Source organism: Scaptodrosophila lebanonensis, unplaced genomic scaffold (genome assembly GCF_003285725.1).
Source record: "Scaptodrosophila lebanonensis strain 11010-0011.00,11010-0021.00 unplaced genomic scaffold, SlebRS2 tig00000110-arrow-arrow-pilon, whole genome shotgun sequence".
NCBI classification, from domain to species: domain Eukaryota; kingdom Metazoa; phylum Arthropoda; class Insecta; order Diptera; family Drosophilidae; genus Scaptodrosophila; species Scaptodrosophila lebanonensis.
This window is the reverse complement of record NW_022060573.1, coordinates 1,120,451-1,131,366: the sequence shown is the minus strand read 5'-3', so window position 1 is coordinate 1,131,366 and position 10,916 is coordinate 1,120,451. Positions and strand designations below refer to the sequence as shown.

General features: G+C 39.3%; 1 protein-coding gene across 4 annotated transcripts; it reads right to left on the bottom strand.

Annotated features, from left to right (window-relative positions):
* Positions 1 to 7,823: 7,823 nt before the first annotated feature.
* LOC115628171 (uncharacterized protein C7orf26 homolog) lies at positions 7,824 to 8,954 on the bottom strand. 4 transcript variants are annotated; one of them, XM_030524156.1, is made up of 3 exons: positions 8,856 to 8,935; positions 8,519 to 8,677; positions 7,824 to 8,454 (listed from the first exon to the last, which is right to left on the bottom strand). In XM_030524156.1, exons 2-3 carry the CDS (start codon positions 8,536 to 8,538, stop codon positions 7,830 to 7,832), a joined length of 645 nt encoding a protein of 214 aa, XP_030380016.1. In that variant the 5' UTR covers positions 8,539 to 8,677; positions 8,856 to 8,935; the 3' UTR covers positions 7,824 to 7,829. The 4 variants fall into 4 exon arrangements, with proteins under 4 accessions (XP_030380016.1, XP_030380014.1, XP_030380015.1 ...); XM_030524154.1 differs by having other exon boundaries at positions 7,824 to 8,677; positions 8,856 to 8,933; XM_030524155.1 differs by having other exon boundaries at positions 7,824 to 8,631; positions 8,856 to 8,884.
* Between the last annotated feature and the right edge of the window lie 1,962 nt (positions 8,955 to 10,916).

Sequence of the window (10,916 nt, the reverse complement as noted above, 5' to 3'; positions counted from 1 at the left end):
TGCTAAATGCTTTTTATACTCTGTACATGAAATGTACAGAAGTATATTAGGTTTGCGGGAGCTGAAAAATGTAACAGGCAGAAGGAGGCGTGGCAGACCCCACAAAGTATATATATTCTTGATCAGCATGACGAGACGAGTCGATCTAGCCCTGTCTGATTGTCCGTCTGTCCGTCCGTATGAACACCTGGATCTCAGAGACTATAAGAGATAGAGACACCAAATTTTCCACAAAGATGCCTTATGTGTGTATTCTATACGAGTTTGTTTTATTTTTTTGATTTTCCTCCCACTTCCCCCCTATGGGGGTTTTCCCGATTTTCCATTCGTATAATCGCCTATATCTCGGAGACTATAAGACCTAGGAACACCAAATTTTAGTCCAAGATGCCTTATGTGAATACGCAGAAAATGTATATTTTGGAATTTCCCTCCCTCCCCCCTCTCCCACGCAAATGTGATTTTCTCTAACTCCCGTAATTCTTGGAATTTCGAACAAAAATTTTGGAAATACTCCCAGTTATTATGTGTCCGTATGCCAAGTTTCACTATGATAGACCGATTTAACAAGAAGTTATAGCCATAAATATATTTTCTGCTGCAGCGCTGCTCAAGCGCTGCCCGCGGCTGTTGTTGATGCTGGTGCTTTGGTTGACTGCACATATGTTTACACAGGCACGAATAGATGCGCACAGGCATACATACACTCACACAGACGCAATTGCTATGTAAATGTGCAATTATACACCCTTTACGTGAGTTCGAATACCGAGAGAGGTAAAATCGATCAAATTTTTATACCCTGTACCCAAAGGGTACAAGGGTATATTAATTTTGTGCGAGTGCACATGGAACACACAGAAGGAGGCTTGGTAGACCCCACAAAGTATATATATTCTTGATCAGCATGACAAGCCGAGTCGATATAGCCATGTCCGTCTGTCTGTCTGTATGAACGCAAGGATCTCCGAAAGTATAAGAGCTAGAATAACCAATCTTGGTATACAGATTCTCCTGAGCCCGAGAAAGGACGAGTTTGTTCATTTTTTCTGATCCACCCCCCCACTCCCCCCCTATTAACGATTTTCTATAACTCCCGTAATTCTTGGAATTTTGAACTAAAATTTGGTAATCACATTAGGTTAGTGATTATATATCCGTATACCAAGTTTCATTATGAACGAGCCCTGTCCGTCCGTATGAACACCTGGATCTCAGAGACTATAAAAGATACAGACACCAAATTTTGCACAAAGATGCCTTATGTGTGTACGCTATACGAGTTTATTTTATTTTTTTTTTTATTTTCCCGATTTTCCATTCGTATAATCGCCTATATCTCGGAAACTATAAGATGGCTTATGTGAATACGCAGAAAATGCTTTTTGGAATTTCCCTCCCTCTCCCACGCAAATCGAAACTCCCTTAATTCTTGGAATTTCGAACTAAAATTTTGGAAATACCCCCAGTTGGTTATTATGTGTCCGTATGCCAAGTTTCACTATGATAGACCGATTTAACAAGAAGTTATAGCCATAAATATATTTGCTGCTGCAGCGCTGCCCGCGGCTGTTGTTGGTGCTGGTGCTTTGGTTGACTGCACACATGGTAACACAGACACGAATAGATGCGCATAGGCATACATACACTCACACAGATGCAATTGCTATGTAAATGTGCAATTATACGCCCTTTACGTGAGTTCGAATACCGAGAGAGGTAAAATCGATCAAAATTTTTTTTTTAATTTTCTTAATTTTTTTATTTTCTATAATTATTGTAAACTTATGTACAGAGTATTTCAAAGTCGGGACACCCGACTTTGGGTTTTTTACTTGTTTTATTTTGCTCTTATCGCTATCATTGTAATTAGTACATAAGTGAAGCCTAATGAATGTCAAAGCTCGTTTCACGGACGAACAGCAAAGACGAATAATAATATTAATATCCACCCGGGCCGACCAAGTTACATATTCTTTATCGCTAAATACATGGTGCGTTCGAAACAGGACTTTTTGAATCTAGCGCCCCCTTGTGGCGCTATCTGGATGTCGAATGGTGCGTTAGAATCTGTTATCTTTATCGATTGTCCAGTGAGAATTTCATGACATTTCATCGATTGGAAGTGAAGTTATTGCGTTTTAAGTGTCAGTATGTTTGTGTTATCGGTGCGAAAATGAGCTTCGAACAAAGGGCCAACATTAAATTTTGTTTTAAAATTGGAAACGTTTCAATTGATGGAACAAGTTTATGGCGATGATTGCCTATCCCGTAGCAGAGTGGTTCAGAGTGGTTTCATCGTTTTCAAAGTGGTCTTGAGGACATAAATGACGATCAACATGTGGGATAGTCAAAATTCGTGATCACCAAAAATTCAATCGAAACTGTACGTGAATTCATCAAAAATCAGCCGAAATCATCATTGAATTTGATGGAAATGGAATTGAACATCTCCAAAACATCGATTTATCGCATTTTGACCGAACATTTGGGCTTACGAAAGGTGTGTGCACGGTTTGTTCCGCACAAATTGACTGACGACCAAAAATTGCTCAGAATCAATCGACGCTTGTGACCGATTATTTGACCAAAAATCACATTTTAACCATTAACCACTCGCCGTATTCACCTGATATGGCACCGTGCGACTTCTACCTTTTTGGAAAAATGCCTTTGCCCATGAAAGGAAAGTGTTATGCAGACGTAAAGGCCATTCAAAAGGCTTGCACCGGCATACTGGCGGCCACACCGGCCAACGAGCTAAAACACTCGTTCGAAATGCTTTTGGATCGTGCAACAAGCTGTATTGAAGCAGAAGGAGACTATTTTGAATAAAATAAATTGATTTTGTTCTGTTTTTTTTTTTTTTTTTTTAAGTCCTGTTTACTTTGGAAAACACCTTGTATATGTATATACTTTGTGGGTTCTGCCACGCCTCCTTCTGTGTGTTACATACATTCGCACAAAACTAGTATAGCCATTCACCCTTTGGGTACAGGCTATACAAATGTGACCAAAGAATGCAACAATTGCGATGGCTACTAAATAGAAGAATGCCACTTAGAGCAAAAAGAGCTGTCTATGCCCACTGCATAGGCTCTACGGTATTCAATTTTGAGGGATCGCAGTAAAATCTAATTATAAGCGCATCCAGGTCCTGCAAAAATTGCGGCAAATTACCGACCCTTCACCGAGACCTAAACCTGTTCACCGTGGAGGAGCAGATTGGAAGGCATACAAGTAGATACAGTGACAGGCTTCTAAGGCACCGCAGTTTTCTTGCAAGAGGACTCCTTCCTGCCATACCTTTGCGAAGACTAAAACGATTAGGTTTATTCAAAACATTTAGATAAGCATAAGCTACCACTAACTTATTAATCCTCGCGCAGAAGAGCTCGAGATTAGGCTATTTTATATTTGTAAACATGTATTGTTAAGGTGCTAATCTGAATGCACGGCTTCAATGCTTTGATTAAACAGAAAAAAAAAACTTAGGCCTACGGCCTCGAAACTACTGCCGCGCCCAGAACCTATGGACGTGGATTCCAGTGTACAGACAAAAATGGTGAATTACATAAGCCGACCTCAATTCGAGGCTGGAAAAAGACCACCAGGTCCAATGCGAGAAGGTCACAAACGATAGCGGAACTTCAATATAGTGGCTTCTAACGATGAGGCCGGAACACAATCCACTGACACATATGCTACTATGACAGAATACGAACACGTAAAGACAGACTACCAAGTCAATAACAACTTTGAAGAAAGCCTAAACGAATAAATAGAACAGATTGACGAAGCCGACACCGACATCAATGAATACGACTGACACGAAAATGTCTCTTTGCAGTTTTTAGAATAAGACATTCCTCACTACCATATTTTATATGAGGAATGGGAAAAATGCAGTTAATGGAAAGTTGATTGCTTGTTTCACCTGCTCTAAAAAGCCGCTGCCGCCTGGCCCCAAACTCAACATTCGTAAAAATACATAGTATTCTCAGCTTCATCACTAAGCAAATAGGCAGACAGTGAATACATAGAACGTAGTGTAGGAAAGTTAAATATCGTTGAAATTCCAATGAACGCCATATCATTAGGAGCGTATAGCTGCAATAAATGCACACGTGCAATAAATGTTGCACCTGGTATCACCTGTATTGGAACGAGCTACGTGGACCTTGACAAAAGCTGAGAATGCGAATGTGCATTCTTGACACTCGGGGCCACTGCGGATATCTCGGCGTCAACAATCTACCACAGTCGTCTTCCTCACCGACGGTAACAAATAGCATAGGAAAGGCGCTGACCAAATTAACAGCAACGACAACACAAAGTGATCAACCCATGTTACACAGCTATAGCAAAATGTTCCCAACATCTTTTGTGCTTTCGAATGTGCTGCAATAAACGCTTTCGTATACAGGTGGCAACGCTACAACACAAATATCTGCCAACAGGGCTGCACTATACGAGTCAGCTGAAAGCCTAAAAAATATACCGACTGCCGCTCAAATAGCTGCAAGGCAAGTAATTCCACGCGAATTGCCAACATTTGATGGCAACCCCCAACACTGGCCGCTGTTTTATAGCAGTTTTCAAACTAGTACGGAGATCGCAGAGTACACAAATGCGGAAATCCTTGAGCGACTACAAGCGCGTCTTAAAGGAAAAGCGCGCGAAATGGTTCAATACAAGCTACTTTTTCCGGCAATGGTCCCCGAAATTATACGCACGCTCCGTATGTGCTTCGGCAGGCCAGAACACATACTACATGCAATGGTAGAAAAGGCGCGACAACTGCCGCCACCAAAAGATAAGTTGGAACCACTTATCGAATATGCACTTTCCGTCCGTAACATTTATTCAACAATGGAAGCGTGCGAACTTACCTCTCAAATGAATAATCCATCTTTGGTGAAGAGTTATTGGAGAAGCTACCTACTCAACTGAAACTATCCTGGGCAATGCATTCTAAAGTGGATCTATGCTATTGCCGAAGCAGCCAGTCAAGTGACGTCTTCGCTATTTCACACCAAGATATGAAATGTTTACCATCACGTAGACAACCGGACTCAGCCTTCGAACGCTAAATGTGCGGGTTGCGAGTTAACCGGACACAAAATACACGAGTGTAACAAATTCGCCGACATGCCCCTACCACAAAGACTAGGCATCGTACATAGGAAGGGGCTATGACTACGATGCTTAAACGGGCACCGCAAAAAATGCAACAGCCGAAAAGTGTGCGGCGTTAACGGCTGCATACAGAAACATCATCCGAAAATGCATATGGAACAACGCAAGAGTGTTTCTTCAGCCAGTGACAGCCAGCAACCAGACATCGTCACGACGACGGTATGTCAAGAAGCGCAGCTACATTCTGTGACGCAGTTAAATTCTGCGCCACAAACTATTATGACTATTATTGGATTACTAGATTTAAGATTGCCTATTTTTATATAGCCCAATATTGCACATTTTGTTATTAGATTACTAATGATTAGATTACTAGATTTAAAATTTCCTATTGCACAGTGGAATATTGCACATTTTTGTTACCGTATTTCACTTTGAATATCGCATACAAAAGTTCCTTTATTTGTCAATTAGAATTACGAAGCAGTGATCTTTTGAATAGAGGGAGAATAAATGGGCCGGCATCACCGCTCACGCTTGCATAGGAATTTTAGAAAAAAGGGAATAGGGTCACACAAATAAAGGCTTCTGATCTCAAATCACTAACTACTTCTAGAAGTTTCGCTTTGGTGCTCATACAAACAAATACTGCAATGTAACGTTTGTATGACTTGTTTCCTCTGCCTTTAGAGACTCTCATTTGAACTGGCCCGGCATAGTCTATTCCTGTATGTGTAAAGGGCTGTGACATTCTAACCCTATACTTTGGAATTTGCCCCATTATTTGTTTTGCTGCCGGTACCTTGTGCATTTAACACATTGCCTAATGCTTTTCTTTATTTGATTCTTCAGTTGTACTATCCATAATTTTCTTCGAATTCTTGTTTCTATCAGACTATTACCTCCATGCAATGTCTCATTATGTGTTTTTTCGATTAACATTTTTGAGAGATGAGATTTGTTTAAAATTATTGGATGTTTTTGGTCGTAATTTATTTCCGCAAATTTCAATCTTCCACCTACTCTCATTAACCCTTTCTTGTCTATGAATGGACATAGTTATATTATCTTACTATTTGTTCATATATATTGTCCAACTGTTAATGCTGCTATTTCCTCTGGGAATTCTACTTACTGCTGATATCTATATATTATCGTTTCTGCTGCTCTAATTTCGGATATTCTGAGTTTCCCTATCTGTGCTCTTTTCCTGCACATATCCGCAAATTTCATTACGTACACTACTACTCGTACCAATTTCCCATATTTACTGCATTTGTTTATCAATTTGTTTAACCAGTGTTCTTTGATCGATATGTGTAGCGTGGTTATTTCCTTCATTTGTTCTATGTTGGGCCATAATTCCTCATTATTTTTTAACCAACTCGGGCCCTTCCACCATAGTTCGCTATGCTTTAATTTCGAAGGTTGAATTCCTCTCGATGCTATGTCCGCTGGATTATCTTTCGACCCTATATGTCTCCAGGTAACATCTAGCAACCACTTCTGGATTTCCTCGACTCTTGTTCGAACAAATTTGTCCTTGTTTTTCGAATTCCTTATCCAGCACAGTGTTATTGTCGAGTCACTTCATGCATAAACCTTTTCTGACACTTTTATTGTTTTTCGCAAAAGGTTTGCTAGCAGATGCGCGGCACAAAGTTCTAGCTTTGGTAAGGTTTTCCTGTTTTTTATCGGGCTTACCTTTGTTTTGCTTACTAGGATTTTTACACCTTTGGTCGTTTTCACATATACTACAGCAGCATATGCTGATTCGGAGGCGTCTGCAAGCCCATGAATTTCCTGGGTTCTTCTTCTTTTGCATTTCACCATCTTGGTATTGCAATCTCCTTAACATGCGGTAACTCTTTTAGGAAACTATTCCACTCATCTGCTACTTCCACCCCTTCTTATTTCTAAGGAAACTGGCAATCGTTTTTCTATGTCTGCCTATTTTTTCTGATATTTTATGTACTGATAGCCCAGACTCAGAGTAAGCTTCAATTTTTGATTTTCCCTCAACGGATAAGAATGTTCTTTTTCCCATAATGAGCGTCAATTAAAATGAACAAATCAATTAAGCAACAACAAAAATTTGGTGTCCGTACGTGCCAAATCTAGCGAGATAACTAAAATTGCATTTAGCGCTAAACTGATGACGCACAAAACTAATATAGCATTTTACCTGTTACAGGCTATAAACAAGTAGAGAAGCTAACGTCGGGTATCCCGACTTTGAAATACTCTGTACATATGTATGTGTAGTATAATTATGCTTATCCATGCGTGTATGTGTTGTGTGTGCCTATGCAAAGCAATAACAACAACAGCTGCGGTTACTGCTTGGCCAAATATTATATATATAATATATATATAACTTCTCCTAACCCCCAAAGGGGGGAATATCAAAAAAATAAAACAGATTCGTATAGCGTACACACATAAGGCATATTTGTGCAAAATTTGGTCACTAGATTTTATAGTCTCTGAGATCACGGTGTTCATACGGACGGACATGGCTATATCGACTCGGCTTGTCACCCTGAAGAAGAATATAAATACTTTGTGGGGTCTGCCACGCCTCCTTCTGCCTGTTATATTTTTCAGCTCCCGCAAACCTAATATACTTCTGTACATTTCATGTACAGAGTATAAAAACTACAATTCAATAAATATCAGCAAAATCATAGCTAGTATATCTTTTTATTTGATAGTATTACTATATTCATTAGTAAATGCGGAGGAAGACCTTCAAGTGCGCGCAGAAGCTGCAAATGATTTCCAAATATGCAGTTTGAAGTAATTGCAATTTGAAGAGCTTGAGCGAAACGCTCCATGCATTTTTTGTAGGACGCATCATCTTGAGGCATAATCTTCGCTTCGCTCAAACGAATACAATGATTCTGTAACAATGTAACAATCTGCATAAGGTCTTGTGTTTCCAAAACTGTTGTCTGCTCGCCATTGCACCCCACCTGCAGAAGTGTTTGTAGTAATGATAAATGAAGATGGCTGTATGTGGCTCGATTGGATATAAGTGGGGCCAGTATTGTCCACCGCAGAAGACCTGACAATGGTGTAGTAAACGGCATCGCAATGGCACCTGCAGGGAGAAGCAGTGTCTGCTGCGATGCCTGACACAATGCCGGATTCTCAGTTGTCCATTCTGTTATCGCGTCTAGTAGTGCATCCGGAGGTGCAGTCAGCACCCCAGTTCGCTGATCGTTCAAATAAAGATCAGTTACAGCAACCATGAAGTTGGCAGCAAAATGCGGACCCACCATAGGCAGCTGCTTCAGTTGATCGGATGTTTTCCTTGAAAATAATATGAAATCGCTGACAATGTTTTGTGCGACTTCCAAGCTTGGTGAAGTCTTACAGCCTACTTGCTGCATCCATGTACCCGCCGAGGACAGAAGTGGCGCAATAGATCCCGATATAGCTGTACTTATTAATCTAGACAGCAATTTTGACCGCTGAGGCGTTAGGTGGCTGCCAAACAAAGACAGAAAAATTGCATTGCGTGTGGCATCACGACCTGGACGGGAAAAGTAATCAATAAGAGCTAGTAACAATTGAAACTCTTGAAATGAGTTCATTTGATTAATCGACTGCGAGTGTCCCTTGTGACCATCCACATCTTTTCCACGCTCCAGAAAAATGAATTCGGATATAATTTGCATTTGCATCCCTGCATTCTGCTTATTTCGACTTACAATAATGCTCTCCAGTCGGGTTAAAGCTTCCAACGCACACATTGGATGTCCTAATTTTCTAAGACTTAGTTTAAAGTCGGACGACATGTTATACTGCAGAATGATTTGTATAGTAGTGCTGGGCGAAACATCGCTGTAAAATCGATACACTGATGTTTTGTAATTTTTTCCAAATTCGATGTTTTATTTTCGATGTCCGATGTTTTATACTACTTGAAAAAAAAAATCGCGCGAAAAGCTAGGCAAGTAAAAAGCTATAATTTACATTTTTGAATAAAATCCATAATTTAATACAGGAAAAAATATTACAAATTATAGATGGATATTGGTGTTGGCAGTGCTTGAAAATGGAGAATTTTTAAAAGAATTTAATAGCAAATGTAATTATTATCTTGCAGTTGCAGTCTTATTTGTGAATGTGTATTTTCATCATATGTAAAATAATATGTTGTTCGTGTCGATTGTAAGCAAACTCAATTGAAATGGATAAAGAACTTAAGGAAGGTGGCTCTAATAAAGGGGCAAAATATGGAAAGTCAATTGTCTGGAATTTCTTCAATAAGTCGAAGGAAGGCAAGTCTTCTAAATGCCTTAAATGTGGTAAAGTGTATCAAACATTGGCAATACCACCAATTTATCTGCACCTTTGAAACGAATTCATCCTACGTTGACAACTGAAGAACTACCAACGACCTCAAGCTCTCTAGCGCCGTCAGGCAGGAAGAAGAGTTGAATAAGATGGCAATACAAAATGACGTGCCCTATTTATAAGGATCAAATGAATCTGAAATTAGTCATTAAATTAATTTTTTATTGTATACTTTTTAAAGCCTGTACCCAAAGGGTAAAAGGCTATACTAGTTTTGTGCGCATGTATGTAACACACAGAAGGAGGCGTGGCAGACCCCACAAGGAATATATATTATTGATCAGGATGACAAGACAAGTCGATATAGCCATGTCCGTCCGTCTGTATGAGCGCAAGAATCTCAGAAGGTACAAGAGCTAAAATAACCAAAACTTTGTATGCAGGTTCCCATAAGTCCTAGGCAGGTCAAGTTCATTTTTTTATTCTTTTGTATATATTTATATAATTTAAAATTAATTTTTTTCATTTCTTTCTTTTTGGTGAGAGGTACAGGGTATTTGAGCTCGCTCGACTTTAGCATTCCTTACCTGTTTTTGAATTGTTAGTGGAATTTCGATGTATCGATAAATCGATGTTTTTCCCCCAAAAACATCGATGTTGGTAAACATTTTTCAGGAAACATATCGACATTTATCTCAAACTTAAAAATAAATTGTAAACATTTACAGTGAAAAATCGCTTAATAGACACCACTTTTATCCGGACACTCTTCGGCGGACACTTTTTCTAAAAACATTCGATCGGTGTAAATAAAATTCTTAAATACTTTATTTAAGGATCCCCTTAAGCGGACACTCCCCTTGGGCGGACAAAAATTGGCCGACCGTTAGTGTCCGGCCACGAGAGTTCACTGTACACATATTAATTGCAATATTTCAATTTTTCGTTCTTCAGGATAGGGATGTTAGAAATCATCGATGTATCGAGCATCGGCACGATGCATCGATATTTTCCGATGTTTTTCTGCTTGCAATGCATCATTGTTCCATCGACGTTTGTTCAAACACCGAACATTTTTCATGTTTAGTTGGGGGGTTTACTGTACCCAAGAAAGTATCAGAGGTGCCACAGAAATTTCTGCCGCCCAAATTTCGCCTCAAAGCCAATTCTCGCTGCCGATGCCCCATTGGCCCAAATAGAACATTACATTTTTCAAACAACACAATTTGTTGAATTAAGTCTAAAGTTGTGAGTCCAACGTAAGTTTAAAATAAAATATATATTTTCGTACCTTCTGATTTTAATTTCAAATGCTAATTTGTGCAAAACATAGATCGCCAGAACAGGACGCAATTTTCGTCAAATTCATGGAAGTACATTCCGTAATTGCGAAAAAATCGAAATGTTATAAAAAATGTATAATAAATTTAATTTTTAATCAGCAACTTTCTTTTGTGGGATCAGATGTGCTT

Excerpts from the sequence above, each read along its gene's own strand:
- LOC115628171 (XM_030524153.1), bottom strand. The coding sequence starts at position 8,942 with ATGTCGTCCGACTTTAAACTAAGTCTTAGAAAATTAGGACATCCAATG.